The following is a 23,216-nucleotide window of genomic DNA, read 5'->3' as shown; positions in this document are numbered from 1 at the left end:
ATTCTGCAATGCCCTTATTACAGTCCATGGTTCCATGTGGATTGTGACAACATTTTATGATGTGATTCTAGTTTACAATTGTTTGACCCCATTCTTAGAGTTTATCTGTGGTCTCTTCGAGCCATAAAAGGCCCAAGTGCATTTCTTACTGCTTTGGGGAAAAAATACTCCCCAAAACATAGTGCTCAAAATACAATCACTTAATTATCTCATGTTCTGTGAGTTGACTGGGCTCATCAGGGTGGTGCTTCTGCCCCACATGATGTCAGCTGGGGCTATAGTGAAATATCCAAATTCCCAAAGGGTCACTCCCAAGGCTGCTGATTGGCAACGGCTGGCACTGGGTGCTCAGCTGAGGCTTTCGTGTGGAGCACCTTGGTTTTCCTTCTTGTGGTCTCCCCATAGAGCTTGGGCACCAGCTAGGTTCCAAGCAGCCATCCATGTAGAAATTGCCAGTTCCCTTAAAGCTTGGGTGTTTCTTGCCAGAGCATCACTGCCTTCTAGGGCTGTAGAAACAAGCTCCTCGTGGGGAGTGGCACATGTCGGGAGGACAGGGGAATGGAGTGGAGAGGAGACTGCAGCTTTGGAGACCTTACTGAAGTCTACTGTTGTTGTTCAGTCAGTGAGTCATGTCCGGCTGTTTGCAACCCATGGACGCAGCATGCCAGTCTTCCCTGTCCTTCACCATCTCCCAAAGTTTACCCAAACTCATGTCCATTGAGTCAGTGATGCCATCCAACTATCTCATCCTCTGTCATCCCCTTCTCCTCAATCTTTCCCAGCATCAGGGTCTTTTCCAGTGAGCCAGCTCTTCGCATCAGGTGGGCAGAGTATTGGAGATTCAGCTTCAGCATCAGTCCTTCCAATGAATATTCAGGATTAATTTCCTTTACGATTGACTGGTTTGATCTCTTTGCAGTCCAAGAGACTCTCAAGAGTCTGCTTCAAAATCACAATTCGAAAGCATCAATTCTTTGGTGCTCAGCCAATGTCTACTTAAAGCACGCACTAAAAGTGAAGTAATGTGTTGGAGACCAGGATTGGTTCAAGAGCCATTTGTCAGCTCAGAGCCAGAGGACTGGTACTTCACCATAGGGCACTGTGACTTAGCATCAGTGCCTCTCTCTGAGCCTCAGCTTGTGCTTCTGGAAAATGGTGCCATTGGTCTTGAGGGCATAGGAGACATCTCCATCCCTAACTTTCTCTGCTCCTCGGTGCTCCTAGGTACTCCTTCCAGGATGAGGAGGACATGTTCATGGTGGTGGACCTGCTGCTGGGAGGGGATCTGCGCTATCACCTGCAGCAGAATGTACATTTCACAGAAGGGGACGTGAAGCTCTACATCTGTGAGCTGGCCCTGGCCCTGGAGTATCTGCAGCGGTACCACATCATCCACAGGTAACATCATCCCCAGCGGGATGCCAGGGGGTGGGGTGTGATGGGAGCAGTCTGCAGCCATGGAGAGTATTTTCTCACTGACATTCTTTAGACGTGGCAGTACATGGAGATCATAAAAAGCAGAGCAACATCATTATTGCTCGTACCTTCTCTGTGGACAGCCTACTCCATTGTCACCTGCACTGAGGTGAAACACCGCCACTGCCCGTGTGCCCTCTTCTCTTGGGTACCCACTGCTTAGAGGCGTGGCTGCCCTTTGCTTTTCCATTCTGGTATGTCTTTGGGAGCCTGGAGTGTTCAGACTCGGGTTAGAAAGAGTGGCATGAGTTGGGAACATGAAGGATTCTACTCTCTTACTTTCCATACCTTGGAATCGATGCTGTGCATCGTGGTGGATTTCTTCCTCTTGCAAAGCTTCGGTGCTGGCTTTGGGCTCTGGATATAAGCCCTGAGTTTCCGCTGCTTCCTCAGGACCTTGACTTTTCCCTGCCTGTGCACAGCGCAGATGAGTAAGGTAAGTTTGACTGCAGAGGCAGGAGGCCAGCAAGAGGCTTCAGATAGCAATGTGATCCTTGTTGTTTAGTCGCTAAGTCATGTCTGAGTCTTTTGTGATCCCATGGACTGTAGCCCACCAGGCTGTCCTGTCCATGGGATTTTCCAGGCGAGAACACGGGTCATGGTGAAAGATCTCCTTCTCCAGGGGATCTTCTCAATCCAGGGATCAAACCTGCCTCTCCTGCATCTCCTGTGCTGGCAGGTGGATTTTTACCATTGAGCCACCAGGGAAGTCCAGCAGCGGGATCCTTAATGAAGTCTTCTCTCTGACCACAGAGGAGGGGGCATGAGTGGCTGCAGATCTGTGTACCCATGGTCTTGCATTGTGCCTGGAGGGCCTTCTTCTAACTTGTACAATTTGGGAAGATTTGGGAAAGACAAGGACTTGAATTTCAGGGTAAAGATGGCAGATTAAGCACACACGCACATTTACATTCTCTCGCTTCTAAAATCTCCATAAAATGGAAATGAAGTATGTTTGAAAAATTGTAAATTCACAAAGATGGAGAAAACTAAAGAGGAGACTATAGCAAAACACAGGGGAAATTGGAAAGAAGATGTTTCGTAAGTGGCTTATGACACCAGAAGCTGAATTTTGAGTTGTGTCTGGAAATAACCATGGATTGATACATGCTAAATAATCTCTTAAAAAGCTCAGGAATGAATAGTCATCAACAATGATAGAAGGAGGAAGAAAGGATAAAAGAGAGGCTAAAATGTGGTACAGGGTTTGAAATCCTTTTAAGACATTTTAAAAAGCACCAATCTGCTTGCCCATCCTGAATAACTGGATGTCTGTCCCTTGCTCTTCCAAGCAGAAGACTGAAGGCTTATTTGCTGAAGAGAGTAAAACAGAGTGTCTAAACTGAAGTACATTAAGCCTCTTGAGTTGGGGTGCAGTACTGAAAATAGCACAGCTAACTAGGCGCATCCATACCAGATGCTGAAATACCACACCCACCCTGCTTCCAGCTGGGCTCAAGACTTCAGCTTCCAGGCTGGACACTGGAATGATTTCAATGGGGATGTGGCTGAGCCAAGAGGAAAGAGATTATGACATCAGAAGTTCCCCAGTTCCCTTGGAGTGTAGTTCACAGTCAGCAAGACCTGCTTCTTTGCTGTAAGCTCCCAACTAGGTTAGTGATGACTAAGATTATCAGACATCCAGAGAAATCTTCTAACATGAGAGCCATGCAAGCAAATGGGAAAAAGAGAAAAAGCTTGGAATAAACAGAGACTCTGCCAGGAGGAAGAACTATCAAAAGAATCATGCTCGGTATTTTCAGAGGAATGAACATATTTTTGCAATTGTAAAATCAACGCTATGTTTACTTAAAATTCAAAGAACAAACTTCAGATCAGAGTTCTCATAAATTAAAAACATGAAAGTAGAAATGAAATATTCAAAAGATGTACTGGAAGACAAAGTTAAGGATATTCCTTATGCAGTAGAATAAGGGGAAAAAATATGAGAATTAGAGGGCCAGAACAGGAAATTCAATATCAGACAGAGAAAGAAGAAAAGGAGAAGGAGAGAGACAGAGAGAAAGAAAGAAAATAGGGAGGGATGGAGGGGGTGAAGAAAAAGTGGGAAAACATTCCCTGGTGGCTCAGCTGGTAAAGAATCCGCCTGCGATGCGGGAGACCTGGGTTCGATTCCTGGGTTGGGAAGATCTCCTGGAGAAGGGAATGGCTACCCACTCCAGTATTCTGGCCTGGAGAATTCCATGGGCTGTATAGTCCTTGGGGTCGCAAAGAATCAGACACCACTGAGCAACTTTCACTTCACTTCATAGGGGGAAGAAATCATCAATGAAATAAAGAAAGTCTCTCAGACCTGAAATACATGCGTTTCCAGATTGAAGGGTCCACCAAGGCTACAGGATAATGACTAGAAACAGACATAAATCAAAACAAAATTTCAAAGCCACTAAGTCTGCACAGAAGAACAGAGTATAAAGGCTGAGGAATCAGGATCCTTTGGGATTATCTATCACTAGAAGGTGGAGGAAACGTGCTAATCAGTCAAATCTGAGATGTACGTTTTTACAAGTTCAAGGTCTCAAAAAATATATCTCTCATATATCTTGTCTCAAGTAGTTAGAAAATGACATCAGTTCAGTTCAGTTCAGTCGCTCAGTCGTGTCCGACTCTTTGCAACCCCATGAATCGCAGCACACCACCAACTCCCAGAGTTCACTCAAACTCCCATCCATCGAGTCTACTAAAATGAAGGGCTAAATCAAGGAGGAAGAAGTGGAATATGGAAAGCCGGAGCTCCAGCAAAGGAGAGAAAGAGGCATAAGATATCTTAACGATGATGGGCGGGTCATCAATGTCAGCTGTGCCTAAGGTGTAGACCATGACTAGTTCTGATTGGAGTCAGATCAAAAGACCCTCAGAGAGTCTTCTTTAGGAAGAGTGAGCTGATAAAAATGGCTAAGATATCTGGCTGCCTTGATAGATTTATTGACTTGGTTAAGAATCTGAAGTTGAATAAATGAGGTCAGGAGAAAAAAACCTCAACAATAAAAAGAAGGTAATTTTTAACTCCAAGGAATCAAAGTGTTAGCTAGGACATTGGATATCATACAGTTTACTACATGAAGCATCTCTGTGTAGCAAGCTTAGTCACAATCCCCTAAACCCTGAAAGCTGACCTAACCAGAAAAATATATTAATACCCCACTGGGGAAGTGAGGCTGTGGGGAGATGAGTGTGTCTCTTGGGGACACAAAGGAAAAAGACTGCTATACAGTCTTTCTTTCATCCACAGTGGGAAGACAGTAGATAGAGCTGGAAACTGAAAAGTCAATGAGTCCTATACATTTCGAGATAAGGAGCTAAATACCAAAATTATAGCCTGAGACAGATGAATGGGATGGAGAGGGAGAAGTGGGAGAGAAAGTGATATGAATTGTTGCTAAAAATTGTAACAAAACTTTCAGTACAGTTTCATTCCTGGAATTGTTCAGATGTATGATTTTGACACAAATAGTAGCAAACGTGACCGAATGCAAATGAAGAAGGAGGAGGAAGAGAAGTATTTAGAAAGAGGAAGGGGGAAGAGGCGAGGCTGTAGTAGTCGCCATGGTAACAGGAGTAGTAGTAATAGCCCCAGGAGCCTTAGCCGTATAGGAGTAAAGGGCATGCTCAATGAAATGTGGCCTGTTTACTGAGGCGCATTGTTCATTCACACAGTCAAAGACTCGCTTTTGCCCCCAGGAATTCTGGCTCTAGAACCTCTGCTTGTAAGCCCTGTGCTATATTTGGTACAGAAGGTCATTCAGTAGCAGAGAAGAGTCTGTGGGCTGGCTGGGCTGCTTTGAAGGCATTGAAAGGAGAGAGCTCTTTACCAATCTCTTGTACCAGTGTCATTCACCAATTTTCACAGTCGTTGCTCTGCTAGTGTGCAGTAGATGTGCAATAGAATAGCAATAGAAGATCTGTTCGCCTACATCCCCCCAGACTGAGTCTTTGTGGCCCTGGGTGAGACAGAGGCCAGCATCCCAGGGCAGACAGACCAGGCGACAATGAAACTGTCAGTTAAGAGCATGGTGGTTAGGGGACTTCCATGGCACTCCACTGGTTAAGACTTCCCCTTTCAACACAAGAGGTGCAGGTTCTGTCCCTGGTTAGGGAGCTAAGAGTCCACATGCCTCAAAGCCGAAAAACATAAAGCAGAAGCAATATTGTGACAAATTCAATAAAGACCTTAAAAATGGTCTACATCGCACACACACAAAAAAATCTTTAAAAAAAAAAAAGAGCATGGTTGTTGGAACCATTTCATTATATTTCAATAAATATTTTAAAGTTGCTCTCTTTGGGGGTCCTCTGTCCTCAGATTCTAAATCTACCTTGGAGAAAAGAAGTTGTCCAACAGTGTAGGGAAATTGTTTTTAAAAAATCCTCTAAGTAAATGGAATTACCTTACATTTGTAAACTTACAGACTTGGCAGAGATTTGAGTCTGGTTTTCTCCCTCTCCCATATGGTTCAGCAAATCTCTTTTTCACTGTATGTGTGTGCACAGACCTGAAATGAAGTGCGTCTGTATTCACCGTGCATGGACAGTGTTGGGCAATGTTTCTCATTCATTCAACAGCTGATCTTATAAGTCCCCCACTGTGTACGTACAAGACATTTTCAGTGCCATATTTTATACAGACTGATGAATGTTGCTTCTTCCCAAGTAGCCACACTTGCAAGTGGTAGAATCCTACAAGTGCAAGCCTGAGTTGAATTGCCAGCAATTTCTTATCTTCTGTCTTGGTGGACTCGGACATGTGACTTCACTTTTCGGACCTCCCTTTCCTAATCTGCAACATGGGCCTGATGGCATCTGCTTTGCTGGGCTCTGATGCGAATTCCATGAGAAAAAGTTCATAAAGGATTTAACTGTGCCTGAGAGGGGGTGCGGTGGGGCCTTACGTGCCTCATTCCTCTTCCTTTCATCTGAGGAGTTGACTTTGAAGCCAGGTGTTTATTTATTCTCAGTGGTGATAAACCTCCATCCTTTGAGGCTGATGTTGAGGATTTGTAGAATATAAAAGGGATATATGTATACCGCTGGCTGATTCATGTTGAGGTTTGACAGAAAATAGCAAAATTCTATAAAGCTATTATCCGTCAATAAAAAATAAATAAAAATTTTAAAAAAGATATTTCAGAGTATAACCCAATGAGTCTGAAAGCACTGAAGCAGGGAAATACCACTGTGGGTTCAAAATAAATCATTGTTTTAAAACGATTAGAAGATCTACTTTTTAAGCTGTGGTCCATATACACAATGGAGTATTACTTAGTCATTAAAAAGAATACATTTGAATCAGTTCTAATGAGATGGATGAAACTGAAGCCTATTATACAGAGTGAAGTAAGCCAGAAAGAAAAATACCAATACAGTATACTAATGCATATGTAAGGAATTTAGAAAGATGATAACGATAACCCTTTATGTGAGATAGCAAAAGAGACACAGATGTATAGAACAGTCTTTTGGACTCTGTGGGAGAGGGAGAGGGTGGGATGATTTGGGAGAATGGCATTGAAACATGTATAATATCATATAAGAAATGAATTGCCAGTCCAGGTTCAATGCAGGATACAGGATGCTTGGGGCTGGTGCACTGGGATGACCCAGAGGGATGGTACAGGGAGGGAGGAGGAAGGGGGGCGGTCAGGATAGGGAACACGTGTACACCCGTGGCAGATTCATGTGGTTGTATGGCAAAACCAATACAGTATTGTAAAGTAATTAGCCTCCAATTAAGTAAATTTAAATTAAAAAAGAAGAAGATCTACTTTTTAGAGCACTTGAGTTGGCCCTTCATTCTTCCAAAACACTCTGGGCTAAGAAGCGTGCCAGCCCTGGGAGGAAAATGACCGGTGGAACCCTTTGCCTGCAGCAGGGGGCACTCCCCTAGGGGCCAGATTACTGCAGTCCAGAGGGAGTACCCAGGACAGGACATCACATGTCCTGGGGCAGAAGGGAGCTCTGAAGAGGGCACCCAGCCCAGACTGAGGTGGGGGGCAGGGCAGGGAGCACAGAGGAGGCTGGCAAGTCTTCCTCTGGGACGTGCATCTGTGATTTGTAGGACAAATAACCATTAACTCAGAGAAGAGGAATGCAGGAGACACTGGGCAGATGGGCTCCTAGAGAGAATTTGAGTGGGTAAAGCCTGCACTGGTCTGCTCAGTAGGGGGCACGTCCTGAGACCCCCACTGATGTTAATCATTGATGGGTTGAAGTTTGGGAATGACCTAGCTCAACTGGTAATCAAGAATAACCTCCACTGAAGGCCCCTCCCCGGAGGGCTCTTCAGCCAGAGCTGGTCACTAGGTACCCAGAAGGGCCAGGTCATAGAAAATCAGATGAGTAACAACAGTGCCAGTGAATCAAGCTTATTAAACTCTTATGTGTCAACACTACCTTAAACTAGACATATGAATATATGCTTACATACAAACATGTGTATATGTGTGTTCACATATGTGTGTGCATATATACGGGCTTCCCAGGTGGCATTAGTGGTAAAGAACCCTCCTGCCAATACAGGAGATGTAAGAGACGTAGGTTTGGTCTCTGGGTCAGGAAGATCCCCTGGAGGAGGGCATGGCAACCCACTCTAGTATTCTTGCCTGGAGAATCCCATGGACAGGGGAGCCTTGCAGACTATAGTCCATGGGGTCACAAAGAGTCACATACTATTGAAGCAACTTAGCATGTGCAGATATGTGCATGTGCGTATGTTAATATACATATAAATATCATCTCATTTAATTCTCATGTCAGTCCAAGGGCAAGATACTATGATTATCCTCATTTGTCATGGTGATTGGACAATTTGCACCCTGACACACAGCTGGAAGGTCATAAGCCAGGTTTCAAACCGAGACTCTCTGATCTCAGTTCTACCCTGGACCTCACACTGATGAGCATGCTCTTTCCTGACTTTCTTATCTTTCAAAATACATTGAACTGTTGATAGAGCACTTAAATGAGGGAGGGTGCTTCCACATCTGAAAAATAACAATATGCACAGATGGATCTCATCAACCCCAAAGGAAGGCTGTATTCTAGCAGTGGCCATGAAGCAAGGAAGGCTTCTAGTGGTGATGCCCCTAGCCTGTAAGTCACACCTGACTTACTGTCTGGCACAGGGTAAGTGATCCATAACTATATATTGAATCAATGAAGAAATACTCAAGAGAGGAAAGACATGCCTTACTTGAAATTACTTGAAAACACAAGTTCAAATGCAGTGGGTCACTACCTATATCTTGCACAGCTTCCTATAATTTTTCTGCCCAAATATCCCTTGATATCTGAAGAGTCAGCCTCTCAAAAGTTTCCCAAAGTAGCTTGCCACAAACATGAGATTCCTTTGAAATCTCATGTTTGATGTTAAAAATTTCGCGGTTTCACTGCAAAATATAGTCATAATTCTTTTGATACATAACTACCTTTCATCACAGAAATAAAGGATATGAACAATAAAGGCTTCTCGGAGTCTCCTTGATGAATGGCAGGTGCTGTTATATTACATCTATCAATTTGGGGAAAATGAACTGATCTGAAGAGAGCTCATGGCTCAGCTGAGGTTCAGGGCACCAGTAATTCTTTCCTCTATCTTGTAATTTTAGATCCAATCCAATCCAAATATGACCTGGTAAACAGCAAGCTTGTTCACTGTTTAGAACAGAGCAGAGACCTAAACGCTAACTGAAGTGGCTTAAGGGAAATATTTTCGAGCTTCTTTTGGAGAAAAATTTTCACCAGTGAGGTTACTTCTATCAAATTGTTGTCTGAAAATGCCTGAAAGCCCTAGGGCCGTATCTTTCACTCCCTTGGGAAAAATCTCTCAATGAAGTCTGATTATTTATATAGTGCACTTTATTTTGCTTCCAGCCCCGAATCTGCATCACATGCAAATGAACTCACAGTCTCAAAGGTTTGTAATCTCAGTGATCCTTCACGTCATCAGATTCACAAGCTTCCTTTCCAAGACAGGCATCTCGGAGATGTATGAAAAGTATCTACATCTTTGCCTCGTAGTTGTTGATTGAAAGTATTCAGCCGTTAGAAAATATCTGCTTAATGCGTCAAATATTTGTGAAGCCCTTTCTATCATTAAAGCTAATTATAAAATTTATTTGAGGTTTTTTTTATGATCTTTGTCAGAAATCTTTTTTTTTTTTCTCTCTGTTTTTACCTTTAGGAAGGACAATAGTTTAATCCTGAAACACAGCAAGCAATTTTCTTTAAACTAGCATTATTTTTGAGAAGAGCAAATTTTCCAAAGTTATTTCTCATTTCTACAAATTGTCTAAAAGATAAGGATACAATGCTGTTTTATAGCTTATCATTTTGTTATCAAGTCCAAGCTCATACTGCTCACCACATGCGGGCGTGCATGCTCAATCGCTGTCATGTCTGACTCTCTGTGATCCCATGGTCTGTAGCCTGCTAGGGCCCTCTGTCCATGAGATTTTCTAGCAAGAATACTGGAGTGAGTTCCCATGTCCTACTTCCAACTACTCACTGCATGACAGGTCTTTTAATCAAAAGACAAGTTGGGGCAAGAAATAGTAACTTTATTTGGAAAGTGAGCAAATAAAGATGGAAGACACACACAAGAAGATGGAATACTCCTGTCCCAAAGGACTACCTTGTCTGAGTTAGAATTCAGGCTTCTTTTGTACTAAACGAGGAGGGAATAAAATTAAACATTTCTGATTCTGGTCAGCTTCCAGAGTTCAGTCCAGTTCAGTTGATCAGTCGACTCTTTGCGACCCCAGGGACTGCAGCACACCAGGATTCCCTGTCCATCACCAACTCCCGGAGCTTACTCAAACTCATGTCCATCGAGTAGGTGATGCCATCCAACCGTCTCATCCTCTGTCGTCCCCTTCTCCTCCCACCTTCAATCCTTCCCAGCATCACGGTCTTTCCCAAATGAGTCAGTTCTTCGCATCAGATGGCCAAAGAAGTTGGAGTTTGGAGAAGATTGGAGTTTCAGCTTCAGCATCAGTCCCTCCAATGAACACCCAGGACTGATCTCCTTCAGAATGAACTGGTTGGATCTCCTTGCAGTCCAAGGGACTCTCAAGAGTCTTCTCCAACACCACAGTTCAAAAGCATCAATTCTTCAGTGCTCAGCTTTCTTCACAGTCCAACTCTCACATCCATACATGACTACTGGAAAAACCATAGCTTTGACTAGATGGAACTTTGTAGGCAAATAATGTCTCTGCTTTTTAATGTGTTATTTAGGTTGATCATAGCTTTTCTTCCAAGAAGCAAGCATTTTTTGATTTCATGGCTGCAGTCACCATCTGCAGTGATTTTGGAGCCCCCCAAAATAGTTTGTCACTGTTTCCATTGTTTCCCCATGTATTTGCCATGAAGTGATGGGACCAGATGCCATGATTTTAGTTTTCTGAATGTTGAGCTTTAAGCCAACTTTGTCACTCTCCTCTTTCACTTTCATCAAGAGGCTCTTTAGTTCTTCGATTTCTGCCATTAGGGTGGTGTCATCTGCATATCTGAGGTTATTGATATTTCTCCCAGCGATCTTGATTCCAGCTTGTGCTTCATTCAGCCCAGTGTTTCTCATGATGTAGTCTGCATATAAGTTAAATAAGCAGGGTGATAATATACAGCCTTGAGGTACTCCTTTCCCAATTTGGAACCAGTCTGTTGTTCCATGTCTGGTTCTAACTGTTGCTTCTTGACCTGCATACAAGATTTCTCAGGAGGCAGGTCAGGTGGTCTGGTATTTTCGTCTCTTGAAGAATTCTCCAGTTTGTTGTGATCCACACAGTCAAAGGCTTTGGTGTAGTCTCTAAAGCCTCCAGAGAGAGTGAGTTAATTTCTTCCTTCCTGCAGTCATTCACAGGTGGCCCTGGTCAGGATATTTCCTGTGAACTACAGAAAGAAATTTTAGCTTGATGCCCATTACCTGGGAGACAAGGTTCCCAGAGATGGGCCATTATTTATACTTTAAGTTTATAGGAACTATCCCTTTAGTGAATAACTTGTAATAGAATACAAAGGTTCTTCCTTATTACAACATTTTGTTACTTTACTGAATACACTGAGAAAAGAAAGGAGTAAATCTTGTTTTTTGCTATGGAGAATAGGGTTAAGTCAAGATTTTATTTGTAACAGATAATATGTGTTCATGTTGCAAAGTTCAAATGATTCAAAAATGTGTAATTGAAAAATAATTCTCTGATTATCTTGAAGATTTTCATTTATTTAAAGTATATGCTCTTCAGGCTTTCTTTTTGAAGTCATCATTCATGTTCTCTGTGGACAATTTAACTTTTAAATATTAACACATAAAAAGTAAATGAAACATGTGCATGTACACACACACAGGAGATTTTTGTCATTTTGTGTCTTTGGGTGGGTATAGTTTAAGGAGGTTACTCACTAGGGCAGGGCTTGGAACTGAAAGTGAAAGTGTTAGTCACTCAATTGTGTTTGGCTCTTTGCGACCCCAGGGGCTGTAGCCCACCAGGCTCCTCTATCCACAGGATTCTCCAGGCAAGAATACTGGATTGGGTTGTTATTTCCTCCTCCAGAGGATCTTTCTGACCCAGGGATCAAACCTAGGTCTCTAGCATTGCAGGAGCCACATAAGAATTTAAATGTAGAGCGTTCTCCCCATATTTGGAACTTGTGATTGGAAGGTAACAAAATAGAAACCACTTTGTAAGATACTATACCCATGATGTAGATAAAAATTTGCTGGGCATGTTGCATGTGCCAGGCTCTATTTTAAGTGCTTTACAGGTATGACCTCACCTAATCCCAACACCAGGCAACAGAGATGGGGCCCATTATCAGCCCCATTTTACAGGTGAGACCAGAGTCTCATGGGGAGGAAATAACTTGCCTGAGAGCAAACGGTAAGTGGACATCTCAAGTCACCAAGCTCTTACTGTCTCTATACTAATAGTAAGTGGCAATCAGTTTCTCTATCATATTTACACATAGTATCGGTTATCCAAGCTTTTATGAAGGAAAAAAACGTGTGACTATCACCAAAAAGTGACACCTTTTGGCTTCACATGTACATGCAAATAGAACTCTGTTTTCTGTGGTAATATTCACCTCTTCTGTCCCCGAAGCCCTTGGCGTTTCCAGATAGCTGCTCATTATCTTTTGGGGACAGCACTAGTTTTCAGCTTGGGGTGTCTGAACTGGTGGGGCTAGCATCTGTGTTCTCACTTTGGAATGCTTGTGTGCTGCTGATTTAGTTTTCTTTTTGGTAAATAGAGTCACTCCCTTAGGCCTGTGTCTCCTGAACTCTGGAAAGAGAAACTGTCTTAACTGTTCGGTATAGTTGCCTATGTGTATTTTGTTGTCCTTTGAAATTAACTTTTATTGGAGCATAGTTGCTTTACAATGTTGTTTTAGTGTATGTTGTTGCTGTTGTTCAGTCGCTAAGTTGTATCCAACTCTTTGCAACCCCAGAGGACTTCCCTGTCCTTCACTATCTCCCAGAGTTTGCTCAAATTCATGTCCACCGAGTTAGTGATGCTATCTAACCATCTCATCCTCTGCCACCTTCTTCTCCTTTTGCCTTCAGTATTTCCCAATATCAGGGTCTTTTCAATGAATCGACTCTTCCAATCACTACTGAACAACAAATTGAATCAGTCATGCATATGAATATATCCACTCCCTTTTGGACCTTTTTTTTTTCTGGCTGCATCATGCAGCCTGTGGGATCTTAGTTCCCTGACCAGGGATCAAAACTGCACCCCCGGCATTGGGAGTTTGTGAGCTCACGCACAGCATCTAACTGATCTGAAGCTCTGGTTTATTACTTGTAGCAAAAAATGGCGGTGGACCAAAAACTGCCCCTGCCACAAGATCCTAATTACTGAGCCCTGTGAATATGTTATATTCCCAGCAAAGGGGTTGCTCATCTGCAGTCTTTGAGATGGGGAGATGGCCCTGGATATTCCAGGTGGACCAATGGAATCACAAGGCTGTTTAGAAGTGGAAGAAGAGGAACAAGAAGAGGTCAAAGGGATGCAATGTGAGCCCTCAGCCTTCACCCCAGGCTTTTCTGGCCTTGATGATGGAGGAAAGGGCCATGAACCAGGGAAGGCAGGTGGCTTCGAGAAGCTGGGAAAAGGAAGGAAACAGATTCTCCCCAAGAACCTCCAGAAGGAATGCAAACCCTGCCAGAACTTTGACTTTCCTTTGGACCTCTGACCTCTAGACTGTAAGAGAACAAATTTTGTTGTTTTAAACCACTAAGTTTGTGGTCATTTGTCACAAGCCGAAACTAATACCCAACTACATTTGGATGTTGAAGGAATAAACTAAAATAACGTGTTGCATGTTTAAACTTAGTCCCCAGTAAGTGTTCAATAAACGTGAGTTTCTGTGACAAAAGTTACTCATGATGGTGATGATGATGTTGATGGTGATGAAGAAGAAGACGAAGCTGATGGTGATGATGATGGTGGTGATATTTGAGAGCCTTACTCTAGCCCATCCTCCAGCCTCATCTCTTCCATCCTCTTTCTTTGGTTCCACCCACAGACTGTTTAAATTCACTTGTCCCAGACTCCTTACTTTTTTCCCGAGTTCATGCTGTCTTCCACTTCTGTTCTTCCTTTGCATGGTGCTTTAAAATGCTTTTACTTACCCAGTCCACCTGGTTAAATTATTCCCAACTATTAGGATTCTCTGGTGGCTCAGATGGTAAAGAATCCACCGGCAGTGCAGGAGACCTGGGTTCGATCCCTGGGTTGGGAAGATTTGCTGGAGAAGGCCATGGCAACCCACTCCACTATTCTTGCCTGGAGAATCCCCATGGACAGAGGAGCCTGGCAGGCTGCAGTCCATGGGGTCACAAAGAGTCAGACACAACTGAGTGACTAAGCACATTAGGATTCACGGTGGAATTCTGCAGGCTATAGAGCAGGGTTTCTCAGTCTTGACAGTGTTGGTATTTTGGTCCAGATAATTCTTTCTGGTGATGGCCGTCCTGTGCATTGAAGGACTTTTAGCTGCATTTGTGGTCTCTACCTTATAGGTGCTTAAAGCCCTTCCTCTCCTTCCCTGCCAAGTGTGACAATCAAAAAATGTCCCCAGATATAGTCGAATGTGCCTTGGAAGACAATGTCACCCCTGGTTGAGAATTACTGCTTTAGGGGCTATCGCCCCAAATCCTGCTCCAAACTAACAGCTGTGCAAATACATGACTTTCCCAAGGAACACAACCCTCTGGAAAACCCGAGCACCGCTTTACTGATAGCTGGGCTTAGACCCCAAACCTCAAAAAAGGCATTTCTAGGAACAGAGCCAGATGCCATGGAGCATCATCCCAGTGAGCTAATGAGGACTCTGCACCTTCAAACCAGAGGCCAGGGGGCTGCATCTCACTCCTTGTGCCCAGGAGGATGTCACAGAGAGAAGTGGGCAGTAGGGATGATCAAACCTGCAGGAGGTGCTGAGCAGACTTACAGCCTGGCTGGGCCCAAGCCAGACACGTCCCTGGACGGGTCTGTGGTATGAGAGGAAGCAGATCAGGAAAGAGGTGGTTAGTTAAGGAAGAGATGGGCTGCATGACTTTATTTCTGACTGCAAGGAAGGGAGAAGCAGAAAGAAGTGAGCCCACCTCTGCGCTCACCTTTCAGCACACAGTGGCCCAGTCCATTACCTGGAATCCAACCTCTCAGCAGTCTTTAGAGAAATAAGGAAAAGGGGGATATAAGGCGCTTGGCATCTTCTGCGTCCTCTCATTAGTTTCCTGTGGCTGCTGCAACAAAGTGCCACACACTTGGTGGCTTAAAGCAACAGAAACTTATTCTCTCCCGGGTCTGGAGGCCAGAAGTCCAGGCTGTCAGCAGGGTTGGGGTTTTTTCTCTCTGAAGGCTCTGGGGGAGGATCCTTCCTTGTCTTCTGGCAGTGCCTTCTGATGGCTCTTGGTGTACCTTGGCCTGCAGCAACATCACTCCAGCCTCCGCCTTCACCTTCATGTGACCTTGTGGTCCCTTCATCTCCACATCTCAAATCCCCCACTCCTTTCCCTTATAAGACACCAGTCATAGGACCACCTCAAACCCAGGATGAGCTCATCTCAAGATATTTAATTTCATTACCTCTCCAAAGAACCTATTTCTAAATAAGGTCACATTCACAGACAGAGGGGGTTAGGACTTAGACATATTTTTGGAGGACCCAGTGTAGCTTACACTGTCACCTTCCAGCTCCAAGCCACTCCTGTGTAAAGACTCCTAAATGGTCCAAGGAGAGATGGGTGGTTCCTCCTTTGGGCATCCTCTTCACACTTCAAGGAGGACTTCCCTACACTTGCTACTGTGTACTGGAGACCCCCCAGAAACTGTATATTCTTCCAAAAGGTGCTTTCAGAATTACCTATGTCCTGGTTCCTGATTTTAGGTTCTGGCACATAGTAGGTGTTTAATAAATGTTTATGGCTCAGCAGCACTTTTTACAGTAGCCAAGACATGCCAACAACCTAAACATCCATCAACAGATTAATGGATAAAGAAGCTGTGATTATATATATATATATATATATATATATATATATATAGTGGAATATTACTCAGCCATAAAAAAGAATGAAGTTATGCCATTTGCAGTGCCATGGATGAACCTAGAGATTATCATACTTAGTAAAGCCAGACAGAGAAATACAAATATCATATGATGTCACTCATATGTGGAATCTAAAATATGACAGATGAACTTATCTGCAAAAGAGAAACAGACTCAGAAGCATAGAGAATAAATCTTGTGGTTGCCAAGGAGGGAGGGGGGGTGGAGGAAGGTTGGACTGGGAGTTTAGGATTAGCAGATGCAAATTATTATACATAGAATGGATAAGCAACAAGGTCCTACTGTATAGCACAGAAAACTACATTCAATATCCTGTGATAAACCATATTGGAAAAGAATTTTTTTAAAAAAGAAAAAAATGTTTATGCCTTAAATGAATGACAGAGGCCTAAGAAATTGAAACAGTTTTCCCAGGTAGTAGCTCTTCTGCTTTGACAGGCTTTGAAGTAAACTTAATCTCAGGATCACATTCATTCATTTAGTAAGTGTTTAATTGGCACGTACTGTGTGCCAGACAGCACAACAGAAATCCTGATACAAAAAGACATGGCCTCTTTCTTCAAAACTCCAAATCTTCTTAATTACGCATTGAGTACCTACTGTGTGCCTGCCACTGGGCTCCCAGGTGGCCTAGGGAGACAGACATGCATTGACCATCTCAGCTGAGGTGGGAAGTGCTTGCTCAGAGCTTGTTCAGAGTGCTACTGCACACAGAGGAGCCAGGATTTAATTTGGCTTCAAGGGTCATTCAGGCTGCAGGGAGATGATGGTATCTGGGTTGGATTTTACTTGTAGGGGAGACAGGGCTATTTCCTGAGATGAAGCATTCTAGAAACATGGTCTCTGGGCAGCCTGAATATCTGTTTGCTGATGGCAATAGAAATTGTTAAAACCCTTTGAAAAGATATTTGGCAATAAGAATCAAGTACTTTTTAAATATTCATACATTTTGACCCATTGACTTCACTTCTTGAAATATGTTATAGGGCTCCAGTCTGACCTGCATAAAAGTTTCTAAGCCTGAGGATATTTATTACACTGTTGCTATAATAACCAATAATTTTGAAATAACCTAAAGGAAAGAAATCAGCTTAGTAAAGTGTGTACCTACTTTTAAGAGACCTGAGACTATGATATGCTTATATATATAGTGCTTACTGTAGAAATCCTGTGATATTAAAAAGCTATTTTTATGATTTTGGAAGAAAATTATAGCTTATAAAATTCCATGACTATGTAAAGAAATGTCTGCTTATTAAACAAACAATTTTCCAGGGCACTGGGGCTCAAGGGAGATTTTCTTTCTCTTTTTTTTCCTATTTTGAAATTTTCTTGAATGTCATCCTTTTAATGAAGAAAATCAAAGCATAGATTTCTCTCTGAAGGGAAGGTGTTTATCAAATGTGAGTTTTGTTTTTTGTAAACTTTTATTTTTTTAATAGCAATGCTCTATTTATGGATACATCAATAATCGTATGTATCTTCAGATACACAGTTTAGTAGTTTTGCTATAGAAATTGGTATATTTTGTTAATGATTAAATTGTCTTATGTTTCCCTTATACATTTTTTCTAAATCCTTGTTGAAAACTACACAGTTGGGTTGGTGTAGGGGAGGTATGTTAGAAAAGCAAATACATCTGATAAAAATTCAGAGCTGTAGAAATCACCTTAATATCATCCTTAATTTTGGCGCTTTACAGTGAGACTTACAATTTGTCTATCATGTATGACCTTGAGATTGGACTGCCTGGATTGGAATCCTACCAATGTGAGAGCTCAGAACAGTTCATCTCATCATTCCTCAGTCTTGTCATCTTTAAAATGGGCTAATGTGAGAATTGGATGAAATGATCCATGAATGCTAATAGCATAATGCCTGCTTCACACATACTAAGCCTCTGGTGAGATTCATAGTAGAATAATAGTAATTAATAAACACAGGATAAAACTGATATGACCTAATTGATGAAAGTGAAAGAGGAGAGTGACAAAGTTGGCTTAAGGCTCAACATTCAGAAAACGAAGATCATGGCATCTGGTCCCATCACTTCATGGGAAATAGATGGGGGAACAGTGGAAACAGTGTCAAACTTTATTTTGGGGGGCTCCAAAATCACTGCAGATGGTGACTGCAGCCATGAACTTAAAAGACACTTACTCCTTGGAAGGAAAGTTATGGCCAACCTAGATAGCATATTCAAAACCAGAGACATTACTTTGCCGACTAAGGTCTGTCTAGTCAAGGTTATGGTTTTTCCAGTGGTCATGTACGGATGTGAGACTTGGACTGTGAAGAAGGCTGAGCGCCGAAGAATTGATGCTTTTGAACTGTGGTGTTGGAGAAGACTCTTGAGAGTCCCTTGGACTGCAAGGAGATCCAGCCAGTCCATTCTGAAGGAGATCAGCCCTGGGAGTTCTTTGGAAGGAATGATGCTGAAGTTGAAACTCCAGTACTTTGGCCACCTCATGCGAAGAGTTGACTCATTGGGAAAGACTGTGATGCTGGGAGGGATTGGGGGCAGGAGGAGAAGGGGACGACAGAGGATGAGACGGCTGGATGGCATCACTGACTCGATGGACGTGAGTCTGAGTGAACTCTGGGGGTTGGTGATGGACAGGGAGGCCTGGCGTGCTGTGATTCATGGGATTGCAAAGAGTCGGACACGACTGGGTGACTGAACTGAACTGAATTTTGTATCTTAAATATCTTCCCCACCCCCCTCAGGCAACACTGTACCGAAAATAAACTACCAATTTTCATCAGATAAAAGAACAAACACTTCAGCAATCCTTCTTCTCTACCCTGTGGGCCCAGCATCAGAGCAACGAGAAAGAAATTTTCAGATGGGAAAAGAAATTGAACACATTCAGAAGTGTCATTCAGGATGGAAATTCCAATTCAATTTCAGGAGTAACTTTGTTATTTCTAAGCACAAAGCTTGGTTTCCCTTCTATTATAGGCCAGCATTTTGAGAATTTATGGCTTTGTGATGATAAAAACGTGACACAAGAGAATCCAATTATATCTTAAAGGGATTGTTCCATCTCCAGGGTATAAATTGCTCCTGCAATTGGGTGAAGAGCATTTATGTTAGATAATAAATTTTAGAAATAAGGACCTGGGTCTCAACGTAACGTCAAAGAAACTGGGAATGAAATCTGGGAGCAGAATTTGAAGGCAGAAAACAAATCTCTGAAAGAATCCAAAAGATTAGAGGCTGTTTTACAGAAGATGTTCAAAAGCAAGACGATGAATGCAGAGTCAGAAAACCAGGTCAGCATTTTTGGAAATGGCACCATGCATTGAGAACATGAAGACTGCTGAAGCCTTATTCCCACGCTGTTCCCTAAGGCCCTGCATCCCTGTCTCAAGTAGAATCCTTCATTCATTCCTGCAGTCATTCAGGAAGCAATGATGGGGAAGTGTCAAAGCTTGGGCATTAAGGACAGATGCATTAAGACAACAAAGCTACCCTCAAGAAGCCTCAGTCCTTGCGGGAGAAGCACAATTGGTTGTTAATAATAATAGCAACCACATATATGTGGAATCTAGAAAACTGGTATAGATGAACTTATTTGCAAAGCAGAAATAGAGACGCAGACATAGAGAACAAACGTATGGATAGCAAGAGGGGACGGGATGAATTGGGATATGTATAAAACAGGTAACTAACGAGAGCCCGCTGCCTAGCACAGGGAACTCGACTCACTGCTCTGTGGTGACCCAAATGGGAAGGAAATCCAGAAATGTGGAGATGTATGTGTACACAGAGCTGATTCACTTTGCTGTACAGCAGAAACTAACACAACATTGTAAAGCAGCTCGACTCCAATTTTTTAAAAAGTAATCCACAAGATAGCTGTTAAATACCATATTTGGTGCTCTATATATCCATATATATACATACACACACTGCTACAGATGTATATCTCTTATATATGTCTCTCTCTATATATATATCTACTATGATTCAGTGTAGCCTCCCCCACTTTTAGCAAGTGAAGAAAATATAGGGCTAGAAAGGATATGAATCACAAGAAGGGGTAAGTAGAGATAAAATACCCTGATAGTTCCAAGAAGTGAGAGATCACATACACTATATATCTTGCCTGGGCTTCCGGAGCAGCTGTACTTTGAAGTCTGAATAGCATTTTAACAGGCACAGATGGCGGAGAACATTTTTCCAGGAGGAGGATTTGGCACATGAAAGGGGTTGACTGACTTCAGGTCTTCTTGTGCAGGACCTTGAGTAAGGTTGTTAAATACGGGCTTTGTCTTGTGACAGTTGCCACAGGGATTGTTGAAATAATTACTTTAAATCAGATGAAGATTGAAATAAAGGAAGAAGAGAGGAGGATGGTGTAGCTATTTCCATACCACCGGATTGGTAATACCTACCATGCAACTCTGCATTATCTCCCTTGGGCTGGAACTGATAACCTGTGCAGCCTTCACAGGTATTCATTCATTCATTTGTCCATTCATCCATCCAGCCATGCATGCATGTATCCATGCAGCCAGCCATCCTTTCATCCATCCATGCATGCATGCATCCACTCGACAGAGACTTACCTAGTACCTACATCATGTCAGGCTAAGGCTACAGCAGTGAACGGCTGATCAAGTTTCTGCCTGCTCAGTGCATATGTTCTTGTGGAGGGAGGCAGACAGCACATAGATATATATATAATATGTCAGGATATGATAGGTGTGTGCGTGATCAGTCGTGTCTGACTCTTTGAGACCCCATGAACAATAGCCCCCCAGGCTCTGCTACCCATGTAATTTTCCAAGCAAGATTACTGGAGTGGGTTGACATTTCCTCCTTCAGAGGATCTTCCCCGCCCAGGGACTGAACCCATGTCTCCTGCATCTGCTGCATCGGCAGGCGAATTCTTTACCATTGAGCCACCTGAGAAGCCCCAGGAGATAAGGTGTGTGTCTGTGTTAAATTACTTCCGACTCTGTGTGACCCTATGGACTGTAGACCCCTAGGCTGTTCTGTCCATGGGATTCTCTGGGCAAGAATACTGGAGTGGATTGCCATGCCCTCCTCCAGGGAATCTTCCTGACCCGGGGATCAAACCTGCGTCTCTTATGTTTCCTGCATCAACAGGCGGGTTCTTTACCTCCAGCGCCACCTACATGCTGTCAGATTCTACGGCACCATAGGGCGGACCACAGGCAGGGGTCTGGCTTGCTGCTGCTGTACAGAGGGTGGTCAGAAAAAGATCTCTCTGATTCTGGGCCATGTGAGCATGAGCTGAAGATGGGAAAGGTGGGTCGTGGGGCAGGCAGCCTTTCCAACTGCAGGTGTACAGGTGCCAAGATGGGAGTGTCCCTGGCGTGTCTCTGGAACAGCGAGAGAGCAACGTGGCTGGAGCTTTGAGGGGAGTGGTGGAAGTGAGACCAGGGCGGGAGGTAAGATAGAGGGGAATCAGGATTCATCAGCTCGGTCTTCTACCCTGACAGGGGAAAGCTATCTCCCTGTTTTCAGCAGAGGAGTAACATGATTTGATCCGTGGCTTCAGCAGAGGTGCTATTGCAGGTCATTCTGGCTGCTGCGTGGAAGATGGACTGTAGGCAGGAGAAGGAGAAGTAGCTCCCCTCCCTGCAGCTGAGAAGAAGGCACGGCTCTTGGTAAGAGCAGAGACACAATTCAGTGGAAGCTGAGATAACCTGCCCTTGATACCTCATTTTGCCAAACCAGCCACAGCTCACTCACCTGGAGAGACTCAAATTTGTCCATTTGACAGATTCCACTGGGAGGTCCCAGATCCATTACTCCATTCTGGGGTGACAGAATTGGGGTAGAATCATGGCAGTCTTCAAAGTACTCCATGCCCAGGGTTGGGAAGATCAAAGATGCTCACACATTACAGTGAAACAGAGCAGAGAGCCCCATGTGCTTGGAGAGAAAAAGCCCTAATCGGGGTTTAATGTCACTGTGAGCTCACCCAGGGGACAGGGCACCAGGTGAGATGAGGCAACCCTTTGGGGCTTAGGAAGTGCTTTGCTGCAAGGAGCTGACTGTTCTCTGATCATCAGAGCTGTGGTGTGGGGGAGGGCGTAACTGATGCAGGGCATTGTGGGATCATGTGAGCAGGAAGTTCAGGTAAGTTAGGTGGGAATCACCTGATTGAGCCTTGCCGCTGACAAGACAGGATGAAACTGGAAGGCTGAGCTAGAGTTGTTTATTTTTTATTTTGTGGTGAAATACACATAACACTTGAAGCTTCACTGGTGGCTCAGATGGTAAAGAGTCCGCCTGCAGTGTGCAAAACCCAGGTTCGATCCCTGGGTTGGGAAGATCCCCTGGAGAAGGAAATGGCTACCCACTCCTGTATCCTTGCCTGGAAAATTCCGTGGATGGAGGAGCCTGGCGGGCTACAGTCCATGGGGTCCAGAAGAGTCAGACATGACAGAGCGACTTCATTTCACACGTAGCACTTAACCATCTCAACTGTACAGTTCAGTAATGTTAAGAACATCCACACTGTTGTACAACCAATCTCTAGAATTCTTCCATCTTGCCAACCTGAAGCTCAGAATAAACCCATTAAGCAGTGATTCCCCCATTCCCTCTCCTTCCAGCCCTTGGCAACCACGGTTGTACTTTCTGTCTAAACTTGACTCTAGGAGCCTCGTATCAGTGAACTTCTACAGTGTTTGTCTTAGTGTGACTAGCTTATTTCACTTAGCATCGTGTCTAAGGTTCATCCATTTACAGCATGTGTCAGGATCTCCTTCTTTATTAAGACTGAATAATATTCCCCTGTACGTATATACCACACTTTGTTTACCCATTCATCTGTTTCTGGACATTTTGATTTGCTCCCACCTTTTGGATATTGTGATGAATGCTGCTATAAACAGTTCTTTGAGGCATAAGCTCAGAAATGGAATTACTGGATCACATAGTAATTCTATTTTTAATTTTTTGAGAAGCTGTCCGTGCTACAATTTTATGTTGAGGAATTTCAACTACTGGAATAGAGCTCAGACTTTGTTCTGTCATCCATGGGGAGGTGAACAATGGAGTCTTCTGAGCAACTGCACAGAGCAGGCATTCTAAAAGAAAAGTTTAGGTTAAGGCAGCCAATTAGGAGACAGTTACAAATGTTAATTTCATGGGATTC

General features: G+C 43.4%; 1 protein-coding gene across 1 annotated transcript in view; it reads left to right on the top strand.

The window, feature by feature from the left end:
- Positions 1-23,216, top strand: part of STK32B (serine/threonine kinase 32B) — a 383,198-nt gene that overhangs the window by 244,480 nt on the left and 115,502 nt on the right. The window contains exon 4 of the mRNA XM_052642065.1: positions 1,225-1,398. Coding sequence (XP_052498025.1) covers positions 1,225-1,398 — 174 coding nt within the window. The remainder of the gene's footprint in view (positions 1-1,224; positions 1,399-23,216) is intronic.

This window comes from Budorcas taxicolor, chromosome 6, assembly GCF_023091745.1.
Source record: "Budorcas taxicolor isolate Tak-1 chromosome 6, Takin1.1, whole genome shotgun sequence".
Lineage (NCBI taxonomy): Eukaryota > Metazoa > Chordata > Mammalia > Artiodactyla > Bovidae > Budorcas > Budorcas taxicolor.
Note: the sequence above shows the minus strand (reverse complement) of the source record. Positions and strands in the feature narration are given on the sequence as shown.